At 41.8% G+C, this 26,787-nt stretch overlaps 1 protein-coding gene across 3 annotated transcripts in view; it reads right to left on the reverse strand.

The window, feature by feature from the left end:
* PTPN3 (protein tyrosine phosphatase non-receptor type 3) overlaps window positions 1–24,491 on the reverse strand; it is a 312,280-nt gene extending 287,789 nt beyond the window's left edge. For all 3 annotated transcript variants that reach the window (XM_059728511.1, XM_059728513.1, XM_059728510.1), the window contains exon 1: window positions 24,307–24,491. In XM_059728511.1, the coding sequence (XP_059584494.1) occupies window positions 24,307–24,355 (49 nt within the window). In that variant the 5' untranslated portion in view covers window positions 24,356–24,491. The remainder of the gene's footprint in view (window positions 1–24,306) is intronic.
* Between the last annotated feature and the right edge of the window lie 2,296 nt (window positions 24,492–26,787).

Consider the following 26,787-nt stretch of genomic DNA (forward strand, 5'->3'; position numbering starts at 1 on the left):
CAGTCAAACACAAACAGTAAGCCCATGGGCTATAACCAAAATAAAGTTAAGGCAGGCAGTCTGCCAGCTCACATTTTCCATGGCTCTGTGCTTCTGCTTCCTACCATCTGCTGTGCTCCTTCTTGTGGCTGCCGCAGCTTCTACAGGAGTTATCAGGAGTCTACCCCCTCTGCAGCCAAAACCCCCTTTAGCCAGCCCAGACCAGGGTTTTTATAGTTCTGGCCTGCCCCCTTCCAGTCACCTGACTAGCTAGCAAGGCTCAGCTTTTAACCCCTACCCTGCCAGCAGGCTGTGCCCAGAATGTTCTGGTCTTAAAGGTGCCGGCCTGCTTTCTGGTAACAGAGCTAGGGTTCCCTGTTACAGGATCCTTTCAGGAATCATGATAATTTCTTATCTCTCTTCTGGGCTTCTCACTCACAGTGGGTGCATCATATGTGTAGGCACACCCAGTGAGTACTAAGGAGAGGAAGTAGGGGTACAAAAGGGCCACTGGTGGACTTTCTATGCTTCCATCTTGCTTAACTCAGTTGAGTACCAAATGTACAGCAGTTGAGCTCAGCTGTGGGCCATTATGTTCAGGTGAGGATATAGGGGCAGGCTAGACTGCTGCTGCGGGGCAAACTGGGAAACGGGGATTAGTGTAGACCAGTGGTTTTCAAACTGTATTCCACTGAACAATAATTTATCAGAGATTCCACCAAGAGATTGGGGTTAATGGCGGAGTGGGCTGAGAAGCAATGTGTCACCAGTGCTGGGTTAGGTCACCTGCCCAAATCATTTTTTAGGATAGGGGTAGGAGTGCTGCAGCAGAAGTGATATAAAAGTGTTCTCTGACTAGGAAGTTTGAAAATCACTGATATAGATAGTACATTAAGGCCTGAGGGTAACTTGGGCAGCACTGTAGATATGTCCTAAGAGTAGTTGGACCACATGGCTCCACTCAATGTGAGGTGCAAGAAGCCAGGCCTGTTACGTGAACGGTGCACGTTAGAGAGACTAACATATGATCATTGCACAGTTTGCCCAGTAATCATTACTACAAGGGGGGGGGAGGGGGGGACAGGGAAAGGAACACTCTAATGTTTCCTTCCAAAATTGTTGAAACAAGACATTTCAACTTTTCCCCATTTTTCTTTTTTATACAATATGCTTTGAAGTAAAATGGTTCCTTGGAAGTTTTTTCCAGCCAGCTCTACTTATTATGCTGGATGATAGATTCTAGAGGTGCTGGAGAGGTATGAGTGACAATATAGCAGACACTGTATTTTTCCTACTATACTATACTATACTATACTATACTATACTATACTATACATTTATTGACAATTTCCTTATTCACACATTTTTGTCACTGTAGTCCAGGTCAATAAATATTGCACCATCTGGCAAATTTCTCAGCAAATACAAAAGCGACATTTTTCAAGTGTCCTTCATTTTCTCTTCTCCATTCATTTTTTCCCCCCATGTTTTGCAAGCAGGGCACATGAACACTTTAAAAGTTTCTAATTCTTTTTCTTTTTGAGATAGGTGGCACAGTTAAATTTTTACATGCATCACAGAAATACCCTTCTTCTTAGGAATATTTGAAAATCTAGTCATTCGCTATTTTATTTTATATCCATTTGCACAAAAATGGCATACAGAAGAAAATGTGATTCCTTTCTCTAACATAAGCAATATATAATCCATAACTTTTTTGTTAAAAGGCAAATGTGTGAATGATAAGAACTGAGTTTTTTTTCCCCTTAGGACTGTTGCATGACTTATCAAAAAATATTCTCCTGTGAGCATCTAGCCAAACTCCTGATACTTCTGTTCATCCTGAAATGAGCGAGTAAGCCTCAAGGAGTTAGACAATAGCTCAAATGGCACAAACACCTAAAAAGGAATTTACCATTCGTTTATCATTCATAGATTCTATAAGGGCACAGTTACATGAACTGCTGATACTCCAGTCTTGGAAGTTTCCTTTCTGAGAGATATGTACTAGTTATACCATGACTGTGTACACAGCGACAGTGGAATAACCAGGTCCTCCCATACAGCTGATCTGTTCATTATTAACTTTTATATTACTTCTGGATGGACAGTAGCATCATCAGCGCTGGTTATCACTGTTATCTAGGGCTCAACATTATATATCTTACAGGCCCCAAATCATTTTTCACTTCCCAGTCCCTCAGTATATTTATGTAATTTATACACACATGCATGCATAGAGATGCACATATTCATGCAGTGTATATGTGCATGGGTGGCATTAGTGGGAACAGTATGGGTGCATTGTCAGACCTCATTGGATAAAGAAATGTAAATTATTTGATGTGACTACTACAGGAATATTTTCCAATCATACTTAAGCAAGTTCTTATCTGCTAAAATGGACAGTTCTTGATTTTACAAGATATATGGTGGAGCAATACAAGACTATATATGTGAGACTGAAATATAGTCCTAAATTTTCACTGACAACATGTACAGCACATTTGCTGTTTGCTTACTCATCACCGTAATTAGTTTGTTGAATCTTGCTATATTTTCAATATTAGATTATCTGAGTACATAAAATTAAGCTGACTGAATGAGTCACCTGATGGATCATTGTCTAGTGAAGAAAGTACAAACATGTCATTATCTTTCCCTATAAAGCACCATGTACACCTATGGGGCTGTAAAAATAATAACAGGAAGATAACTAGTAATATTCTCTGCTTCAAGTTTCAAATCTACAGTGTATCACCTTTACATAACTTTTTACTTATTTCCTAGCACGGACAAAATACATTAGAGAAATTATTCTGATGAATGTAGTTTTATTGACCTCATTAAAAATTCAGGCAATTATGAAAGAATAACAATAAAGTTATTGTTCAGAACCAATTGCAGATTGGGGGCATTTAAAATGTCATTAGCACCACACTTGCAATATCTTCTTGGAAGAAATTATATAAATTCAAGATGAAATTGCACAATTGAGTGTTAATAAAAGGGCTACCCTTAAGGTTACTAAACTACTTGTTTACTTTGAAATATAAGCATAAGACTTGCATTTAATAGAGCTGGAAAACAGGCTTTCCATTTACCTGTGTATCTTATGTATTTCTAAAACTAAATGAAATAAATAGTTGGAGGTTAGAAAGGTGAGGATGAGGGAAGGGACAGAGGGACAAGGGCCCAAACTGTTCAGTCTCCATTGCATATTTTATGCTTTTGCTATGGAAATATTCTGTAGTTGCTGCAATTGCAATGCCTGTGTACAGGTTTCCCTCGCTTTATGTGGGTTTTGAATGTGTGAATTCACTCTTATGTGATGACCCTTTTTTATACCAAAGATTTTTATATGCAAGGTAAATTAACTTGTATGTGATCAGTGTGGTGGAAGCCCGCAGTCAGCTGCTTTGTGCAGTGCATCATGGGAGTGACACGCACCAAAATATAGTCTCCTGTTTGGATCTGTGCTCCTCGCTTGTTGTCTGCAACACACTTTTCTGTAGTTGCCATCTCCACTATGGTTTCTAAGTGTCCTGCTAGCTTATCTCCTACCCCTCTCCCTGGTCCATCAATGAAGTGCAAGAGAACTTCACTAACACTAGAGACAAAATTGGAGATTTTGAACCATGTATCGTGTTGCAGTTCTTGAAGCCTCAGTCAGCTACCCCCATCCCATCCCCCTGGTGTTGGAGGGTGATGAAAGCCCCGTGCATGTTTATTGATGTTACCCTTCCTGTGCCTCCTACCAGCGATGTGGAATCTGACACTGAAGACCCTTCACCACCCTCTCTTCACACCAACTAAACATTCACCACTGCCCTGTGCTTGTGTGTACTGCCTGCTGATGGTGAGCACCAAAATTGTCTTGTAAAAGTGGTAGAAATGGGTCTGGGGGTCAGTACAGTCAAGGTCTTGGAATATATCCCTATTTGTTACACTGTAAAGTGGGTTCCCTTTATGTGAATTCAAGTTATGCGCCATTTTCCAGGAACACAAGTACAACATAAAGCGAGGGGAAACCTATACAGTATAAAACACCAACAAAAGGATTATATACCTGTGGCCAGGGAATAGTATTAATACTGGATTATTAATAGTATGTGTGGAATGTGACACTAGGTATTAATTACACTGCCTCCTATCAGAACCTTTAATTTCTCCTTGCCTTTAATTTTCTCCTTTCTACTTTGCATACTCATAGTATTACACTTCTTAATGCTAGCATGGATTCTTCCAGTGAAGAAACTGAAGGGTCTCACCCTGCTATCACTGAAAGCAAGGCAGGTTTTCCTATTGACATCAACAGGGGAAGGGTCAAGCCATAGAAGACCACTGGGTTGGACAAGACAAAGGACAGACCTAAGAGTTGTCTGCTGAATGGGGAAATGATTTTCCTCCTGCTTTGGCTGTGGGACAGTTGGTTTCAAATAATAATACTAAAGGAAATAAAAGGAGTATTTTTAAGTGAGATAAGTATGGCAGAGTTCAATAATAAGGCTGTCCATACAAAACAAAGAAGTCTCATTCAGTCCTTTACCTTACCCATTACATTCACTCCCAGTAAGCAAGGCCTGGCTCAGAATCTTATTTAAGGGTCTTTAACATAAAGGGGACAGAGGGGAGAAGGCACACAGAAAAAAGCTATAAAAATAAAATGAAAAATACCCCTCCAACAACAAATAACTCTCCATTATATAACATGAGTCCTGTCTGCCAACCAAGTTACTTCATATGTTCCATAATATACCCTGGGTAACCCTTTCTTACCAGTTAACTCCCTAGCTGCAAAGGTTTTGATAGAGAGCTTCCATACTCCCAGTCTTTTACAGGAAAAGAATGTCCCTTCCCAGTCTCACTAGATTATTGACAGTTTGGCTAGTCAATCAGCTAACCGTCTTTCATTTGGGATTCCATGAGAGCTTCACATCATCACCACTGTACTAACTTAATGTGCTGTAATCGGCAGTACTGCGCATTAGTACAAATGAATGCTTTTTAAGTGACGTTAATGCACATTAGACTAAATCTGCTGTGCATTAGCATGTTAGCACGGCTTTTGCTAACTAATGTGCAGTTGAATTAGTTTTTTTTGTACTAACTGCTTCATGTAGATGTACCCAGCAGCTAGTAAGGGAACCAAGAGGACCAATTTACGCGTCTCTCCTTATCTTTCATAGCAATCCCAGCAAATATCCCATTACCTCCTACAAAAAATACCTTTTTCCATTCTTCCTTTGTTAGTGGAAACACAAAAATATCCTAAAGGATCAGCCATTTTCCTCTTAGCCTACAGACCTGGTGTTGAAATGGATAAAAAGCTACTTACTGCAAGACAGGGAAAAGTAATGCCTCACCTCAACCACTGTATAAGTCAGGCTGTCCAACCTCTGAGTGGCTGTGAGCTGCACACTGCACAGACCACATGCTGAATGGGGCCCCCCTCCTCCAATGTGTACAGTGCAGGCTCCCCTCCTTCACCCTGTAGGCCTGCGATCATTTGCTCCCAACATGTGCCATGGCCCCCTGGGTCATGCCAATCTGTCCCAGGGACAGGAGCAGGGTACAGAAATTGGAAAAGAAAGAGAGGGGCACAGAGACATTGGCGGCAGCAGCAAGAGCTGTGGGAGGAGCAGAAGCTAGGCAGAAATCCATGGGCTGGGCATTAACCCACAGGCCACTATCTCAGCCTACAGACCACCATCTGCATGGGCAGCGCAGATGCAAGTGTTGCTCACAAGCAGCCACAATTTCACCCGCAAGATTCACCTATAAAGTATCATTTTGATTCCATGCTGACACTGGTTTAACAAGAACTCTATATTAAATATGATCCAAAATAAAAGGTTGGGGAAAAAAAAAAGAAATTCCAGGAAGAAAACTCTGGAAATATTTTGGATAAATAGTAACTTTTTCCAAAATGGCCCTTCTAGAAAGAATAAGAGTTAATGAAAAACTTTATTGGAACTGGGAAATATTCCAACTTTGCTAACTGGCAAAGTTCAAAAGATCACAGAGTCATAAACACTCTCTGGGATTTCATTTTGCAGAAACACCATCATAAAAATGAAAATGGTTAGGCAACTGTGCCACTACTGCTAAACATTACTGGTGTTCTGGAACTGGAAGCAAGATATGTTCTACAAAGTGGCACAGCACATGCAGAATAGATTCAGGCTTTACAGAATATAGGCAATCAGGATAGCTATGTACAGTTATTTTATAGATATGTGTATGGAATAGGAGAGAGAGACCAAATTCTGTTCCCATCAACACTTACTATTTTCAGTGGAGCTTTTACACCTTCCTTTCAGATCTCTGACTGTGGAGTGACTCCAGGTCTCATTATGGGGCTCTTCCTCTGAGCTTTTTATTGCTAGTTTTAACTTTAGAAATGGCTTCTGTAATTGGGAGCACAGCACCAAGCACAGGTATACCCACCCCCTATCAGTGGATATTCCTGTGATAGGTGAATAAAGTTTTGTATTCCCTTCCTTGTTCCTGCAGGTGATTAAGTATGACCCGAAACATGAGATTTAACTAAGCTTATCTTTGCTTGCACAGCTGCAAATATTACCAATTACTGTACACTTGTAAGCGGTAGCCTTTCTTTTGTTAACTCTCTGTAGCAGCAAATACCACAGGTTGCTTGCCTGCTGTATGCAGTATTTCTTTTCCATATTGAAAAAAAAAATACAGTGAGGGCGTTACTCTTGAACCATTTATTCTCCTCCATTGTTAAAGGTCAAAAAGTAGACCTCTGTTCTCCTCAGGCCATGCTGCATCTGTTGTCTCTCTTTGTTCCTGCACAACAAATGTAGATGAGAGACAGACAGGCTTTATAGAACAAAGGTGATCAGGAGAGTGATACACAATTGTTTTATAGATACGTGTATCTATAAAGAGATACAAACTGAATTCTGTTCTGTTCATCACATTTACTACTTCCAGTGGAGATTTCTCACTGTCTCTGTAAAGACACTCATGCTTTAATCTGTATGAATTCTTCCTCTGTTGCTTTGTAAAGACTGTAAGTGTCTCTAAAAGGCAGACCAGGGGTTTCCAGTTCTACATACAAACCTCTATGTTAATCTTATAATAACTCATAGGACAGTCTTCAGCCAAAGGTCTGGAATTTGATCATTGTTTTCTTGGTAGGCAGAAGCTCAGTGTGCACAACTTTCAAACTTTGGCCTAGTAAAAGTTTCTAATACAACTCCATAGTTTCACTTTGCCCAGCTTTTCCTTCCCACATGTGTGCAGTATTTTTTTTTCTGTAGTGTGTGCGTGCATATGGAGGTGCTTATCACTTCCTTTAAGGTACTTGGTACCTCAGACAGCTTGTTCATATCTGGGTGGAGAAAAAATTGCTAAGCAATGTGAAGGCCAATTAACAGTACACAGTATAACCTCATAAATCCAGATATCAAAAACCTGTAATTACCAAAAATCCAGCAATTTTTAAAACTACAATGCATCGGGGAATAGTGGCGGCCGATCCCAGAGCAGCGGAGGGGGAATCTTGCACATGGCAGCTGCTGCTGCCATCCACCACCCCATGCCGCTGCGCTGCATACAGCCACTGCTCTGGGACCAGCCACTACTACCCCGCTCCCTGGCCCCCCTGCTTCTGGTCCGGCTGCCACGCCGGTTTAAAAAATCTGGAATTTTCACATTTTTGGCAGTTGCTCGGTCCCGAGCATGTCGGATTCATGAGGTTATACAGTATTATACTTTCCCAGCCTTGCTTCTTTTGAAATATCATGCTCTAGTACTATGAGGGCCTGTAGTAGTAGGAAGTCCAGAAAATATGAACCTTCTGGTTCTAAACAAAACAAGTATATTATTAGGTAAAGTTTTGGCCCCCATCCTCATCACCTTCTGGTAAAGATTTAGAGCCCAATGGTTTCTGCGCAACACAGATACATTCTATATGGCCAATACAGTAGGAAAGGGGTTTTGTTGGTGGTGGTTTCTTGTTTTTTCCCAAGAAAGATTTAAATGTTCCTCAGACTGGAACTCACTTGTTTATGACAATAAATCAGTTGACTCTAGTGATGCCGTGCCATGCAAAATGACTCTGTAATCTGGAAAAAAATAATTGTGCAGAGAAGAAAGGGCGCAGTGGCCATTTCCCAGGCTACTTTGACCTTCTGAACAAGAACTGGGCTTTTCATAGTGACTGAGATTTAATCTGACCTACCCGGTGTGTGGGTGTGATCTGAGCCACAGCCAACAAGAGCATTCACTTCTAAAACAGGGCTTCCTAAATATTTTTATAAGTGTAACTTTTGTTTAACTTTCATTTGGCAGAACCCCACACTGTGAATGGCTAAAAGCTCAGAAAGAACCATATATCATGTGTGGAAAACAGTAAAAAGATTTTGGATTTTTAATAAAAAAAAAATGCTGTGGTACAAGTTAACAGGTTTCTTTTCTTTCTACTAATGGCCAGTGTTCGTGACTGTCAGGCTTTAGTTGGTCACTGGCAAATATTGCTTGCAGTGAAAATAAATGCCTAGTTTTTCCTCTCAACACTAACTATATATATATTTTTAATACAAGCCTGTCTAAAAAGATACCAGAGACATTTGCTGAGTGCAGCTCAGCCAACCTAACTCTGCAACCATTAACAAACAGCATATACTGACCACATGCATGCAGTTAGAGGCAATAAAAAAAAACTTCAGGGAATTATGCTAAAAGAAACCATTTTCCTTTGCTGTTATTACATAACTGGGAATACAGAAAATAAACAGGCTCTGGTAGAAGCATCACAGGTGCCACAAATTTGCTTTCTCTCTTTCAGGCCTTACTATTAACTCAGTTAAAACTGGTGATATTATCTGCTGCTCTATAAATAAGCTTGAAAATATCCACTAAGGCCAGAACCAATATAGGATACACAGCTTGGGCATTCGAAGCCACAGTACTGACCTCCTTAGGCGCCTGGTTCTCATTATGGAATTCAGAACAACAAAGGGTGCCTTTATACTCCATGGGGTACAGAACAGCCTGCATGCTGAGCAGAGAACCACCTAAAGTCAGGATGTAGCCGCCTAGAGCTAGCTAATTGCAAACACTAGCCATGTGTAGACGAAATGAGAGGCGTGTGTGCATGACACTTTAAAGTGGACTAAATGCTTTTGCACCACTTTAATGGTGTTGGTGTTTGTATGCCTTGGCGGCATATTGTGCATTAATTAATTGGTTGCTGCTCTTGGAACTGTTTCTGTATTTTATTCAATGATTTTTAATGTAAAATACAGAAACATAAACACATCCATAAACACAGACTAGCTACAGTCTAGTTATTGGGACACGGTCCTTGGAGATGTGGGTTTGAATCCCTTAAGCAAAGGATATACTTGAACCTGGGCCCCCTACTTCCTAGTCAAGGGCTCTAAATACTAGACTATCAAATAAATGGCAAAGCTGCTCCCTCAACCTGCATGTTAAAAGAAAGCAGCAATTACCACTATATTTTTTGGGAGTCCAATATTTTGTTTGTTGTTAGGCATATTCTGAGAATACAAATGGAGCCCCTAGGTGAAGAAACACCTAGGGGTGGAGCTGCTTGGGATTAGGCATGAGCTTCCTAGCCCTGTCGAGACTGGAGCTATTTAGGACTTTCAAAGAGGCACAACTTTAGGCACCTGGAGAACTTGAAAGTCCAAAAATAGGCACCTCTGGAATTTAGGTGCCTACAGGGTTGGGTGGTAGCTAAGCATGGATTTTCAGGATCTGAGAATAAATTCCATGCAAGGCCCGCTTAGATGCCAAAATCCTTTAGAGAATCTCACCTTTGGTTCTTTTCTGTAAGAGCCGAAAAGATTGAATCCCTTCAGAGGCCATTATTCTCCAAGTTCTAAATTGAACTTTCTATACAAAGGGAAACAGTCCAAGTGCTGTGTTGAGATACTCCACTGAACACAGCGGCATAACAGCACCATCAAGTTAGAGATAGTTGTAGTGGAATCATTTTTGCAGTTAAAGGCCAGGTTGTACCAGAGCAAAAGTTAAAAATGCAAGCAAGCACAAATTTATGGCCAAATTTGGAGGTTGCATGCAGAATTTCATTGAAAAGTCAACTCTGCAGAATCATCATGGTATATGACCAACAAAACATTGAGGAAAGAAAGCTCCATCTCAGTTCTGTGTATTGACCTACCTCTGCTAATAAATGGGTAGAACCCAGATCAAAGATGGTTACAAAGAAATAGTACAGGAGACATAGGATCAGTAGTGTTGACACTTTCTGTAGAGAGTGCCACTGAGATGCTTCTGTGAAAAACATCTGTGCTTAAGGTGAACAACGGTGATTACTAAGTATACTCAGAAGACGAGTCCTAAGAAAGGTGTTAGGAGTGGCCACAAAAGGAGTCTGAGCCAATGTCAAGGATGTATAGGTTCTCACAACAGCCTGGCAATTCCTTTGCACTTTGCTTATATCCCCTGAGGACTTTGGGACATTGCTGACTGAAATATTTTTCTTAAAGGGTAAGGGTAGGAATGGTAGTGTGACAGGCTACTAACCTCTGCTTGTGTTTTATTTACTGGGTCATTAAAACCTGTTTTGAGGTCATGGAGGACACAATGTCCAGAGTGCCAATGGACAGGCTATATTAGTGTGACAAGGAAGAAGAGTGTTAGGAAAAAAAGTTTAGGGTAGACATAACTTAAATGTGAACTCATGAATATCTATTTCCTGTTCTTCCTAGCATACCTTTCACTTATTGCAGACACACTTCTACTTTATGCTATTTACTAAACTCCTGGGTTTGGTGTCCTAGAAAAACTTGTTATTCAATATTTCCATATTTCTGAAACTCTCTCTGAGTTTTACTGCTTTGATTCAGGTTTACCATGTTCTACTCTGTTTTGGGGCTGTCTTGTCTACATAATATAAGAGATGAATTGGATCCAACTTACTGTAATTAAATTATAATTATGGACTAGTTAGCTTGATGTTATTTCCAGCTAAAGTAATGAAATAGTCTATGAAAAATAATGAGAGGTTAGAGATATAATTAATGCCACACAGTCTGTTTTCATAGCAGGTTGGTCTTATCAAACAAAACTGTCACCCTTTTTGACAAATTATAGTTCTGATTGATAAAGGCAACTGTGCTGATACAGTACACTTAGATTTCTCTAAAACATTTGACTTTGTACCACTTTTGCAGCTGAGTTTGACCATTTAATTAAAATACATGTTATATGGAACTATGGGTTCATGTCATTAAATTAAAACCGGGTCATTGTTAAAGAAGCAGTATCAATGTTTGTAGTTTGGATTACGAAGGATTCATTTTAGATCCAATGCTACATGTTTTTTTATCAACAATCTAGATGACTGACAAATATCATTGGTAAGGTTTGCAGATGACACAAAGACTGGTGAGAAACTAAATAATGAGAATAGGTTTCTGTTAAATTGTTCTGAGCAATCTGTTTAAGTGGTCATAATACAACAAAAGTAAGGGTCATCATAAATGATTTCCTCAATATGACCTTTCAGTGTAATTCTGCAGCAAAAACATTTAACATACTCCTTGGATATAAAGAAAGGGAAATCTGAGGTATAAACAGGGAAAGGATCTGTCTCTGTACTAAGATTACTATAAGAATGCTGTGTTCGCTGCTCTGTTCAGATGTCAAGAACATGGATATACTACAGAAATGACCCATGGGCTGGGGAAAGCACTTTCCAACTTGAAATTTAAGGAACTTAATTTATACAGCTTATTGAAGGGGTGGTTGAGACGTGACTTGATTACTGTTAAGAGGTTACTTAAACATGGCAAAGAAATCTGAGAGTGTGTATGGGGTGGGTGCAGTCTTGCTGACAAGGCATAACAAAGGTCCAGTAGTTGGAAGTGAAAAGTGGTTTTGTCCAGCTGACTTTGTCTGAAACATTAGTGATTGACTGGAACTGGAGGTGGGTTATTGGCTGGGGTGGAACAATGCACTGAGGTATAAAGAATCCTTGCTTTTTGGGTATGTCAGTGCAATGCCATGTAGAGATACTCAAGCTAAATCTAAACAAGCTAGGTCTTAGCTATCAGAAGTATTATAGTTTCATTGGCATGGTACTCTGCCCCAGTTAATTTATCCTGCTAAGCAACATAAGGCATGTCTACATGTCACCTTAGGTTGCTGTAGCGACACGCAACATCACCATATGATGTGCTACGGCAACATAGTGTTCACAAGTCTCCACATGACTGGCACCTCCTTCACCATAGTGGCTCACTCCTCTGTTTTAGCATGCTGTTATAGCAAAGTAGCAGCTAAAACTAACCGTGCCACATGCATGGTGCAGAATGGGCAGTTACTGCGCTGTGTTTTAGTAGTTCCAAATGGTGGCTGAATCTCCAAATCCAAATTGAATCAGAGGATCCTTTAATCTCTCCAAATTGAATTGGAACCTTCGGAATCGATTTAGAGAGGTTCGGAAAGATTTGGACATAGAAACAGCTTTAAATGTTTTTTCTACATACCTCTAGGTAGCAGGGGCTCATGAATGCTGCGATGCTGGGGCACATGGAGTGGCCCACAGGAGCATGGGGGGGCTCCCCAGCGTGCTCAGCAGCAGACCTGGAAGTGGACCAGAAGCACTTCCGGTGTACTTCTGGGTCCACTGGGGAGCGTGCCAGGGGGCCTCCCCACACTCCCCTGGCTCAGTAACTGGTGCCTCCTGGGTCTGGGGAGACCCCACCAGTGCGCTCCAAGGCAGACCCGGAAGTGGACTGGAAGTACTTCTGGTCCACTTCCAGGTTCACCACTGAGCACATGGAGGGCCCCCCGCACTCCTGTGGGATGCTCCTTGTGCCCCAGCATCGCAGCATTTACAAGCTGCACCTGCTACCTCAAGGTATATAGAAAAAACTTTTAAAGCTGTTTCTATGTCCGAATTGCTGATTCTCCGAGTCAGCATCGACTCTTCAGATTCGGATTTGGTCAAATCGAATCAGGGACAGTGATCCAAATCAGTGAATCGAATCACTATCCCTGATTTGAGCCAAATCCGAAACGAATATGGCCCGCTTCACACACCCCTACTCTCCTGCTGCTGAGGGCCATGTCTACCAGGGCCTCAGGACCTTGGATTCTGTTGCAAACCCTGCCTACTCCTAACCATACTCCCAAACTCCGTGGCCCACTGGTTATTCAGTGGGCCAGATCTAAACTATGGGCCGTATGTTTGATACCTCTGAACGATATGTTTTAAAATTCTTCATTGCTCTTAAAATCCATGAAATACATTGCCCTTGCATGGTTTAGGTCACATGAGTATGTTCAAATTCATACAAAGCTTTCACTTGGCCACAAAAATTCATTCCAAGGGTTTTGCTTTAAAGTTAAGAGATTATTTTATTGTTGTGAGAAATCATTAAAAACTAAAAGGATTGTTTTGGGGCAGGTTCCATCATCTTGTAGAATTCTAATTGAAAAAATGTGAAAATTACAGCATTAAAAAAATGAGGAAATTAAGAAGTAAGCCTCTCACTGTTCCCTCAATTGACCTTATTCTGTCTTTATGCTAGCAAAGTCTTAAAAGCTGCATGACTGTCTGAGATTGACTAGAAACCTAGCATTTGCTTTCTCTCCTTTTCTCACACTTTCTGCCAGTCTGGCTCACAATGTAGTCTCTGCTGTCCTCTCCTGAAGCAGTTTAACTGTGCACTATATGGAAGAGTATAAGATGCCATCTTATTCGGGTACTCACTTTTTATATCTGCTCCTTCTTGCTTGTTATCCTTCATATGAAATCAAAATAATCCAGACTAAGGCTATGTTTTACTTTTTGTGAATGGGATGATTATAAGTATCTCCATAAAACTATCTTCTGGTTGAAATTTGTAATTCATGTTTCAGCCCAAAGTTGAATCATTTTGGAAATATTAAATAATATCAGTTCAGTCATTTATAAATATCAATGTTTTGCATTTTAAACACATTGATCTTTCTTTATGTATTCTGAAATTTTAGGTGTTTTTTTTCAACTTTTTTGAGAGGAGTAATTAAATTACTTTGATTTTGTGATGTATCCTTCAGAAGAACATAAAATGTTGTCATTTAGCATTATTGATGATATGAGGAAAGAAATATTTATGAAAAATATTAAGAAAGTAATTCCTAATTAAAAACTAATAAGTTGGTCAGAAGGAAAAATAGCAGAAAGATCATGCTATTAGTTTTGAAAACTCTAAAACATCCATAAAACAGCTTTTCTTTGACACACTTGGCTTAACAGAATACATATCATACTGTTATGTAGTAAAACAAATTATTTGCTATCCCTTTTGAAAGAACTGGGTGTGCCATGTAAACTCTACTTTCTAAATGAGAGTTTCCCAAATGTTTTCTTATTGCATACCCCCTTCCAGATTTACCAGCTGACCTCATACCCCTACAAGCATATGTTTTATATTTTAACTGCTTAAATGCCAATTATTATTATAAAGAAAATTAAATCTGCCATTACACAATTTCTCCCGCGTACCCCTCAGAGATGTCTTGTGTACCCCTAGGGATTCGTGTACCACAGTTTGAGAATCCCTGTTCTAAATTACATGAAGAACTGTGATTTGACATGTTTTCAGTGCACTTAAATTCCCTCTCCTTCAAGAGGGGCCCTAAGCAGTGAGTTTGAAGAGGTAAGACGGAGAGTGCATGTTGATTCAGAAGTGAGGGCTGTATCTTCAATTACTCTCAGCTAATTGATTGTCCACTCATAATTTTTCCTTTGAAATTCTGATTTAGTAAAGTAGCAATGGTGCCAGAAGTCAGAACACTATGACAGCCATATGTTTTACTAAATAATTAACATTTTTGTTGAGCCTGTAATTGTGCCTGAACATGACATTTGCAGTTCCCAGAACTTGGTTTGGCATTTAGCCACTTCTAAGACAATAAAGGCGGGGGGGGGGGGGCGGATGAGGCAGAGTGAAGAGCATGTTGGAAGCTTTATATCACTGCTACTGTTTTAGGACCTTTTACTTCTCTGCATATGTCATCTTTAGCACACTGTTCAATGACAAAGACAAGACAATATTTTGGCATGCAGATTGTTACACTAGGAAGTCAGGACACAAACATGTTCCCCACAAGTAAGCAAAGAGAATGACAGACCACAAAACAGGTGAGCTTGCTTTCCAATATCTCTGCATGGTAATATCTGGTCTCCAATGAGAAATTTCACATGTTTATCAGAGATGTGGTATATTACAGGTGGTATGTTACTTTTCCAATTCTGCAATGCACAAATCTGGTTTTATGGACAGAGTGAAGCAATTATATCTATTGCTTTTTAGAAAAAGTTGTTTAAGTAATAATATTGTTCAGAGACTTGGGCTAGGGACAGAAATCACATATGAACCAGTAAAAGTGATTGGAGACAGTTCAAATCTGTAACACAACAGAAGGCCTCCCCAGGTAGGAAGGATTGAGACCACTGCCACCAAGAAGAAGCAATGGGAGGTGGTGGATGGAGGCTCCCTTCTGAGGGAGACAGAGCCATCCAGGAGAGGAGGAGGAGTTGTTGTGCTGTATGTAAAAGAGATGTATGATTGCTCAGAGCTCTGGTATGAAACTGGAGATAGGCCTGTTGAAAGTCTCTGGTTTAAGGTTAGAGAAGAGAGCAACAAGGGTGATGTGATGGTGGGTGTCTGCTATAGACCACCAGACAAGGAGGATGAGGTAGATGAGGCTTTCCTCAGACAACTAGCAGAAATGTCCAGATCACAGGCCCTGTTTCTCATGGGGGATTTTAATCACTCTGACATCTACTGGGAGAGCAATTCAGCAGTGCACAGGCAATTCAGGAAGCTTTTGCAGAGTGTTGGAGATAACTTCCTGGTGCAAGTGTTGGAGAGACCAACTAGGGGCCATGTTCTGCTTGACCTACTGCTCACAAACAGGGAAGAAATGGTGTAGGATATAGAAGTGGATGGCAAGTTGGTCAACTGTGACTATGAGATGATCAAGTTCAGGATCCTGACAAAAGGAAGAAAGGAGAGCAGCAGAGTAAGGATTCTGGACTTCAGAAAAGCAGACTTTAGCTCCCTCAGGGAACTGATGGACAGGATCCCCTGGGAGGCCAGCCTGAGGGGGAAAGGAATCCAGGAGAGCTGTTTGTGGTTTAAAGAAACCTTACTGAGTATACAGGAACAAACCATCCTGATGTGCAGGAAGTCTAGCAAGTATGGCAGAAGACTACCTTGGCTTAGCAGGGAACTCTTCAGTAAACTAAATCACAAAAAGGAAGCTTACAAGAAGTGAAAACTTGGACAATCACACACACACACACTGCAAAGTTCTATAAATTATGTGAAGAGGACTAATTTAAGAGTTTCATTGACCTTATATAGTCAAACTAGGGAGCAGTATGAGAGCATTGCTTGGGCATGCAGGGATGAAGTCAGAAAGGCCAAAGTTCAATTGTAGTTGCAGCTAACAAGGGACATGAAGGGAAACAATAAGGGTTTCTACAAGTATGTCAGTAAAAAGAGGAGAATCAGGGTAAGTGTGGGTCCCTTACTGAATGGGGGAGGTAACCTAGTGATACAGGATGCAAAAAAGGTTGAAGTACTCAATGCCTTTTTCACATCAGTCTTCACAAGCAAGGTCAGTTCCCAGATTAATGCACCTGCCAGCACAGTTTGGGTAGGAAGTGAGAAGCCAACTGAGGTGAAAGAACAGGTTAGGGACTATTTACAAAAGCTGGACATTTACAAGTTCATGGGGCTGGATGGGATGCACTTAAGGGTGCTGAGGGAGTTGGCTGATGTGACTGCAGAGCCACTGGCCATCATCTTTGAAAACTTGTGGTGACCAGGAGAGGTCCTGGATGATTGGAAAAGGGCAAATATAGTGCCCATATTTAGAAAAGGGAAAAGGTGGATCCAGGGAACTGCAAACTGGTCAGCCTCACCTTAGTCCTTGGAAAAATCATGGAGACAGTCCTCAAGGAATCCATTTCTAAGCACTTGGAGGAGAAGAAGGTCCATGAATTAGGAACCATCAGCATGGATTCACCAATGGCAATTCATGCCTGACCAACCTGCCAGTTATGATGAGATACGGTTTACACCCAAGGGTACTCAAAGAGCTGGCAGGCATCATAGCTCAGCTCTTGGCATGGATCTTTGAGAACCCCTGGTGCTCTGGAGAAGTGTCTGATGATTGGAAGAAGGCCAATGTGGTGCCTATCTTCAAAAAAGGGAGGAAAATGGATCCAGCAAACTACAGACCCATCAGCTTGACCTCTATCCTGGGGAAGGTCTTTGAAAAGATTATCAAAGAGGACATCCTATACAGGCTAGCTGACGGCAATATCCTGAGGGATACCCAGCATGGGTTTGTTGTGGGTAGGTCTTGTTTGACCAATCTCATTTCCTTTTACAACCAGGTGACCTATCACCTTCGATCTGGTATCCCATGTTCATCTCCTGGCAAAACTGGCTAACTGCAGCCTCGACCTCACCACGATCTGCTGGCTGGGGAGTTGGCTCCAGGGCAGGACTCAGAGGGTGGTGGTTGATGGAAGTCAATTGTCATGGTGCCCTGTGACCAGTGGGGTCCCTCAGGGCTCTGTCCTAGGGCCCTAACTTTTTAACATCTTCATCGATGATGTAGACCATGGTGTCAGAAGTGGGCTGGCGAAGTTCGCCAATGACACCAAACTCTGCAGTAAAGCATCCACACCTGAGAACAGGAGGGTGATCCAGGCAGATCTTGACAGGCTCATGAAATGGGCGGACGAGAACCTGATGGTGTTTAACACTGAAAAATGCAAGGTTCTCCACTTTGGGAGGAAAAACCTGCAGCATGCTTATAGGCTTGGCAGCGCTACGCTGGTTAGCACTACAGATGAAAGGAACTTGGGGGTCATGATTGACCACAAGATGAACATGAGCCTTCAATGTGATGCTGCAGCTAGTAAAGCGAGCAAAATGCTGGCTTGCATCCATAGATACTTCTCAAGCAAATCCTGGGACGTCATTCTCCTGTTGTACTCAGCCTTGATGAGGCCACAGCTGGAGTACTGCGTCCAGTTTTGGGCCCCACAATTGAAAAAGGATGTGGAGAAGTTTGAGAGAGTGCAGAGGAGAGCCACACGCATGATCAGAGGTCAGGATAACAGACCTTATGATGACAGGCTGAGAGCCATGGGACTCTTCAGCCTGGAAAAGCGCAGGCTCAGGGGCAATCTGATGGCCACCTATAAGTTTATTAGGAGTGTTCACCAGGATCTGGGGGAACATCTGTTCACCAGAGCTCCCCAAGTGATGACAAGATCAAATGGTCACAAACTCCTCTGTGACCGTTTCAGGCTGGACATAAGGAAGAACTTCTTTACTGTCCGAGCCCCCAAGGTTTGGAATAGACTGCCACCGGAGGTGGTTCAAGCACCCTCTTTGAATGTCTTCAAGACATTTTTGGATGTTTATCTTGCTGGGATCCTATGATCCCTGCTGACTTCCTGCCCCTGGGCAGGGGGCTGGACTCGATGAACTTATAGGATTCCTTCCAGCCCAAATGTCTATGAAATCTATGAAACTGGCTCTGTGGATGCAGGGAGACCAATGGATGTGTTATATCTTGACTTTAGCAAGGCTTTTGATACAGTCTCCCACACCATTCTCATTGGCAAGCTAAGGAAGAACAAGTTGGAGGAATGGACTGTAAACTGGCTGGATCATCAGGCTTAGAGGGTAGTATCAATGGCTTAATGTCTAGTTGGCACCTAGTATGAAGTGAAGTGCCCCAGGCATCAGTCCTGAGGCTGGTTTTGTTCAATATTTTCATCAATGATCTGATAAATGGCATAGAGTGCACCCTCAGCAAGTTTGCAGAAGACACCAAGCTGTGGGGAGAAGTCGACATGCTGGAGAGTAGGGTTAGGATTCAGAGAGCCCTAGACAAATTGGAGGATTGGATCAAAAGAAATCTCATGAGGTTCAACAAGGACAAATGTGAAGTCCTGCATTTAGGATGGAAGAATCCCACGCACTGCTACAGCTTGAAGCAGCAGCTCTGCAGAAAAGGCCTGGAGGTTATGGTGGACAATAAGCTGAATATGAGTTAACAGTATACCTTTATTGCCAAGAAGATTAACAGCATACTGGACTTCATTGGTAGGAGTGTTGCTAGCATATCAAAGGAAGTGATTATTCCCCTCTACTCAGCACTAGTGAGACCACATCTGGACTATTGTATCCAGTTTTGGGCCCTCACTACAGAAAGGATGCAAACAAATTGGAGAGAGTCCAGTGGAGGGCAACAAAAATGTTTAGGGGGCTGGGGTACATGACTTAGGAGAAGAGGCTGAGGAAACTGGGCTTTTTTAGTTTAGAGAAGACAAAGGAGATTTAATGGCAGTCTTCAACTACCTGAAGGGGGGTTCCAAAGAGGATGGAGCTAGACTGTTCTTAATGATGGCAGATAACAGAGCAAGGAGCAATGGTCTCAAGTTGCAGCAAAGGAAGTTTAGATTAGATATTAGGAAAAACTTTCTCATGGGGAGGGTAGTAAAACACTGGAACAGGTTACCCAGAGAGGTTGTGCAATCTCCATCTTTGGAGGTTTTTAAGACCCAGCTAAACAAAGCCTTGGCTGGGATGATCTAGTTGCAGATGATCCTGCTTTGAGCAGGCGGTTGGACTAGATGACCTCCTAGTCATCTAGGAGGTCCCTTTCAACTCTTCTTTTTTATTATTCTAAGTTCAGTGCACATAAACTGCTTTCAAAGTGGCTGAAACCAGTTTAAGATAAACCTGGATGGATATAATATCAGACTTGACTTATTTAGGGTAAACCATCCTGTCCAACTTCAGTCCTAGATCCTATAGCAAATTAAGTTAAGATTCATTGATTCATAGACATTAGGGCTAGAAGGGAGCTTGAAAGATCATCGAATCCAGCCCCCCGCCTGAAGGGCAGGAAGTCAGCTGGGGTCATAGGATCCCAGCAAGATAAGCATCCAATTTTTTCTAGAAGGTGTTCAATGTAGGTGCTTGAACCACCTCCAATGGCGGGCTATTCCAGACCTTGGGGACTCAGACAGTAAAGAAATTCTTCCTTATGTCCAGCCTGAAACGGTCTTGCAGGAGTTTATAACTGTTTGACCTCATCACCCCTTGGGGCGCTCTGGTGAACAAACGTTCCCCCAGATACTGGTGGCCATAGTCTTCCAGCATACCAGCAAGCTTTGTGGCCCCTGTTGTTAGCTCCAGCTGAGCTGGGTGGTCTGCTCCCCAACCATTTGGTGCCTCTGGGGAGCAGAGGCACCAAAGCCTCTGCTCCCCAGCCAGGACTGTGGGCAATGGAGGGAGTGGGCAAAATGACTTCTGCTCCAGCCCTGTCTCCCTTAACCAGAGTCTGATAAGTGATTGGGAGGGAAGCCCCCAGGCATGGGTTTTCCCTCTCCCCTTCGGTCTCAGCCTGGCTCTGCTGACTGGGAACACTGCTGGGGTGGGGCTGGAGTGGGTCCATTCCCCCTCCCTCCCCCCACAGTTGATGGGCCAGGGCCTGGCAAAAGGGCCCTCATGTTCCTAGCCAATGAAGTTGGGCTGTGAGGGAAGTGGGGAGAGAAAACCTGCACTTTTGGGCTTCCCCCATAGCTGACCCCTGCTGGGGAGGAGGGGCAGGCCAGAGTGGGGGTCCATTCCCCTCTTGCCTGCCTTCTGCACTTGACAGGCTGGGGGCTGGTAAGGTGGTAGGGCCCTTGTGTTCCCAGCCTAGGGGATCTGGGAGGTGTTCTGGCAGTGGCCAGTGCAGGCATTTGCCTGCCTTTGCCAGGGGAAGACTGAAAATCAGTTGAGTTTGGTATCAGTTCAAGCTATGCAGCTTAGAAAAACCGGTATAGATTTAATTGATTCCACCTTGGGCTTTTTGACTGTCTGTACTTAGCTAAAAGCTGGTAAAAAGAATACACTTGGAAACACATGATCAGTAGTAGGTAGACCCTGTATTTCAGACTGCTTGATTTTGAGTTTTCCACTAGTTATTGGTAACCCTCTTTAAGCTCCACAACAAAGACTGTTTCTCTTCTCAGTCAGCACTGCTGGGAGACAATTTTGTCTGAAGTGTCTTATACCACTAACATTACACACAAAAATCCTGCTGCATAGCTGCACACTGCTAAAGACAATACAGTTATTGGGCCACAACAGAAGTATCCTCTTTAACACGCCTACTTTTTTTTATTTATGGGCTAAGCTCTGCAAAGTTTGGTCCAGTCTAGCAAAGCACTTAACTTTGTGTGTGTTGCTATATCAGGTAAGACGTCTCAGAAGTATTGCGAGCTGCCTAGGTGGACTGGGATTGCTTTTTGACTTCTGTATCAAAGATGCACACCCTCTTTTACAATCTTTTAATGAGACTGTGAATTCACTAAGGCTGATTCTCCTCCCACTTGCTCACCTTTTAACAACGATACTGCACTGACTTCAAAGCATGGTATTCTTGACTCACATCTCTGTGAGCATCATAGACCTGATTTTCTTCACTGTGCTGAATACAAGCCTTCATTCCTGTATTAAGTTCACTCCCTTTCACAAAGCCTTGCTAAAAAGAGTCTTCTATCAATCTGCTGCTGATTCTACACAGCAAGTTGCAATAAGCTCTTTCTCATATGAAGTACTGATTCAGTTTGGTGTCAAAACTGAGACAGAAAACACACACACACTGGGTGCTTCTACATGTGAGCTTTACTGTGGAGTAGATTAATTAGGTCCACACTAAAGTGTCACAGTCTATACATGCACTGGTATTAAGGCACAGGAATTAACTCCGCCATAGTCTGTCAGGGACAGTACTATCTTAGGGCAGAGTATTTGCATGTGATTGAACATGTGTAGGCTGTGACATGGGCTAGTTAGGACACAAGGGTGCTAAAGTGTGGGGGCTGCTTCCAGGCTAGCCCCACGCTATAGCACCCTTGTGCCCCAGCCGGCCACTTTGCTGCCCTCTGCCACCACCCTGAGCCTGGGGCATACCCCCAGGACTTTCTGCCAGTCTGTGGCTGCTCCACCCTGGCTGAGACTTCTGTGGTTCCAGGTGCACATGTAAATGCTGTGCCTTAAAGCACATGAGTGGTGCAAAGTGCACCAGAGTTTATTGCATCTCACTAATAGCATGTCTAGATGCACCCACCTACCCATTCACCCACACACACCACCAAGTTCTACAAACTATGTGCAGAGGAATAATTTAATAGTTTCATTGACCTTATATAGTCCATAAAAAGCAGTTGTATGATTTCAATCCAATATTGCTGTTATTTTAGATTGAGAACACAATTAAGCTCACCACAAACAAGCACTATGTATACTTCATTTCTGTCACACAGACTGCAACAAATCTGAAAATAAAACAACTGTTTGCTTCTGCACACAGATTTCACTGGAATAGAAAAAGAGCACTTTGCAGACAAAACAAAGCATTACCGTTCCATAGCCACAAATACCACAATTCTTGGCATCCTTTAAGAATTTTAGAAAATGTCCATTGCAGTCATTTGACATCAAAATCCTCCTAGGGTATTGTTCCTCTGCCAAGCAAGCAAGGCCCAGTGCAGAACCAATCTGGACAGCAAAGGAGGATTAATGCTACCCTTGTAACTCCCCACTCTTGAGGCCTCCGAGAAAGCAGCCAGAAGTGGTTTGATCCCATAGAACATTTCAGAGCACCCCAGGTATTAAGTGCTAAGTTGCTCCCTGCTGCTCTGAGGAAGCTGTTCTGGCAGCTGGGGGTAGCTGTGTTTTGATCATACTTCCCTTGCAACAGCCCCCACTCCTATACAGGGGGTAGGAATATGGGGAACAGCTTGATCCTTTGATATTCAGAGATAATTTTCAGGAATCCAATTTTACAGCCCATTTGTACTGATCGGTGCTGAAGAACTGAAGGTCTGATGCTATGTCTTTTCCATCAAGACCTCTATAACCATCAGTCATATGTATGAGGAGGGAGTGGGTTTTTATTTTTTCAGCTCACTGGCATGGTTCTTTCAGGGGAACCACACCACAAGCATGCTCTCAGGTAGGAAATAAACAGTGGGAGAAAGAAAAAAAGCTGCCCTCTTCTCTTCAAGCTTGTGTTCTCCTTCATGTAAAAGGAGGAGTGTACAGAATATAAAGAGGACAAAATAGACAATAAATTTCCACTCCTGGAGATTCAGTGTTTTCATGGAGATGAGGCTCTGTTATCTTGTTAATCACTCAAAAAAAATTCTTCCATGTATCTGGAAAACCCTGTAGAACATTTAGCAAACTACATCTTCATTTTCAGATGAAAACCAGTCCTTTTATTAGAAGCAAATCTGAGGCGATAACATGTTATCAAATCTTATGTTGCCAAAACAAAGAAGCCAAGTCACTTAAAAGCTAGAAAGCACTATATTCAGGAGGAGGGAACTGCCTTGACTTTGAAGCTTCACTTTGGCAGGGCATCCAAGAGGTTTACGGGCATATCAGTTCCAAATTCTACCCTTCTTTATGATTTTGCTTAAACAGCTCCATTTTAGACTTATTCAATCCATACCCATTAGTAATTAGTTTCCTAAATTTTTGGTTTTCTGCTACATTTTTAGTCAACAGTACTTAAAATTATATTTGCCTTTGTCCAAAAATGGATAGATAACTCCTTAATAACACTGCCACCACCAACGAGAAAACGAAACAAAACAAAAACCGACAGCCCCCCCATATGTTTCCTCCTCCAAAAACAAGAAAAAAAAGCGATATTTTATTCATTTACTGTTTCATTTTCCTGTATTAAAATAAATATTAAATTGGCAGTGAAGCTCAGTGACAGTTCACTTCTGTTTCCTGCCTGAATTTAAGACAGTGCTGATAACCCTCAGCTGATATTTGGACAAAGGGATAGAAAGCTTCCTGACAACTTAAGAAAAAAGTCTCTGCATATTGTATTTTTCATGCCCTGTCTTGCTAGAAAATGCTTTCCCAGCGCTTCAGTCTATTATGCAAGTTATTTCAAGGTAACAAAAACTCACTGTTCATGTCTCCAATACTGAAGCAGTTAATAGCATGAATAAAGTTTGCAAATAAAAGCAGCAAGTTTTACATTTAAAAACTTTCAAAATGCTTCATAGAAGAGTCCTTCAGGTAAAAACGCTTCTCTTTTGCCCATCAAGCTTACAAGTTCATAAAGGTAAAGCTAATTGCTTCTACATTTATTCATTTGAAGACTTCTTTACTACTTCCCATACTTTTACAACTACAATAGCTAAATTTTTTTCTTTCATTTTCTCCATTTCTTATCAAAAATCAAATTTTTCACACTTACATTTTTCTGGAGGATAACTACACGATTGCAAAATCTCTTGCTCCACCATGGTGCTCTGTGCTGGATATTTCTACAGTCCCTTTAATAGTGTTTCAAAAAGTATTTTGGAAAGCCAAGCTCACTCATGCAAACCTCTGATCTTCTCTTGTACATTTGGCTCCTAGGTGCTGTCACATGTTGTTATTTTCCCTTCTGCGAAACCTGTGAAACAGGTCTAGGAACACACATTTAACGTGTCAGAAAAGGTTTTAATTGATTCATTGCAACAAATATCCACCCTTAAAAATGCAGCGTGCATCTGATTTGTGAATGGGAGTAGTCACCTAACACTTCATTTGAAGTTCCAGTACTTACACAGTTTTACAGTCCACATGCTTTAAAACAAAACTAGGTTTAAATTTGGTACTGGAAAACCTGCAAAAAATACAAGGGGTTAAAATAAAGATATACTGCATAAAGTAAATACTGAATAACCAACACAGTACAATAAGTATATTATACAGTATTATAATTTTGTTTTTTCTTGTGATATTTGGGTGCCTTGTGGTAACTGGAATCAGATAAAGCCTCCTTATATGTGCTGTTTTGGACTACTTTATTTTTATGGTACATGTGCAAAACAGTGACAAATTAAAATTTTGTGTTCAATAATGTAATTGCTTTCAGTCATTCTTTATGTTTTGTATTTATGTGATCTATTATGCATACTTCAGACTCCTCGTCCAGCAAAATAATAAAATTGGGGATTTAAGATAGTGTGCTGCTATGGAATAATTGGTGGTTTTCCTCTTTTAAACATTTACTAGTTTGTTTTCTATTGAGGCAGGCACAAAACTCCTATTATAGACTTAAGTGCAACATTATGACTGATCATTTAGGAAAGTTGTTCAGCAGTAAGCGTTTGAGCCTCATAACTAAAATGATTATATTGTGTCTGAAACACCAGAAACACTGGGGTACTTTGTCAATAAATAAATATTGAGTAATTGTTAAAAAGGCTTTTCTTTGCCAGTTACTTTATCAGGGGCGGGCAATTATTTTGGGTGGATGGCCGCTTACTGAGTTTTGGCAAGCCATCGAGGGCCACATTAATATTAATTTTCTAAATTTTTTAGGGGTCCTGTGGGCTGGATAGAATGGCCTGGTGGGCCACATCTGGCCTGCAGGCCACATTTTGCCCACCCCTGCTTTAGATGATGCTTTTTTTAAATAGTTATTTAGCCTTGGAGCTCCACATCACACCCAACACTGGACTGTGCCTTCATGACACGCTCTGATCTTTCATGATTTGAGCTGCACCAGTCATGGGAAGTGTTGCTATAGGAACATAGCAAAGTAGGACTGAAAACAACCTCACAAGGTCATCTAGTTCAGGCACTTGGTCAAGACAGGATCATCCCTGTCTAAACCATCCCAATCAAGTAACGTCTCAACGTACTCTTGAAAATGTCAAGGGCTGAAGATTACACAGTTCATTTAAGTAGCCTGTTCCAATGCTTGACCTCCCTCATAGTCAGAAAGTTCCTCCTAATCGCCAACCTAAATTTCCTCTGCTTCAGTTTAAGGCCATTACTCCTAGTCCTGTCCTCTATGCCATAGAGAAAAGTCAATCTTTATTCTCCTAAGGTTCACCCTTCAGTTATTTGAAGACTGTTATCAAATCATCCCTGCCCCCAGTCTTCTCTTCTCTTAAATAACCAACTCTTTAAGCCTTTCCTTGTATGTCATGCTTCCCAGTCCTCTAATCATTTTTGTTTTTTTCTGCTGGACTGATTCCAATCTGTCCACATCTTCCTAAAAGTGTGGGGCCATCTGCCACTTCCTTGTGTGCTCGAGCAGGGGGGAGTGTGCAGCTCTTCCCTGGGTGCTCCAGTGGAGGAGAGAGCAGCCAGAGCTGTTTCTGGTCTCCCAGCGGGTGCTCCTCCTGTCTCCATTTTCCAGCCTATTTTTGGCCTGTTGCCCCTGGGCTCTGGGCCATTCAGTGGGGCTCCTCTGGTCAGCATGGGGCCGACTGGCTTGGTTGTAACCTGGCCACCCATGCCTCAGTACAGAGGCAGGTCCAGTGTGTGCCTATTACACCCAAATCCTCCTTTTTTCCCTTCTACTGCATGCTTGGCCATACCATAAGCTACTGAAAGTGAGGCAGCACTGTCTAATGAAGAGGTTCTCAACCTTTTTAGATTCAAAGCAGCCCTCATTAGACTCAAGGCCCCTCTCAAAAAATACCAGTTCTTTTAACTGTTTTTTTTTACTACAGAAAAATACTAGAGCATTTCTTCTGTTGCAAAGAAAATACTAGAGCAATTCTTTTGTTGCAATTCTCCTGTAGCAAATGGGAGGTATGGATTCTGTTCCTGACTACTTTTGATTTGCTCAACCAGTTTGGGCAACTTACTTCATCCCTTGGGGCTTCTGTTTCCTGGTCTGTAAAAGGGGGATAATTACTGTTCCCATTCTTCATAGAGTACTTTGAACCTTCTG

This window comes from Alligator mississippiensis, chromosome 5, assembly GCF_030867095.1.
Source record: "Alligator mississippiensis isolate rAllMis1 chromosome 5, rAllMis1, whole genome shotgun sequence".
Classification (NCBI taxonomy): domain Eukaryota; kingdom Metazoa; phylum Chordata; order Crocodylia; family Alligatoridae; genus Alligator; species Alligator mississippiensis.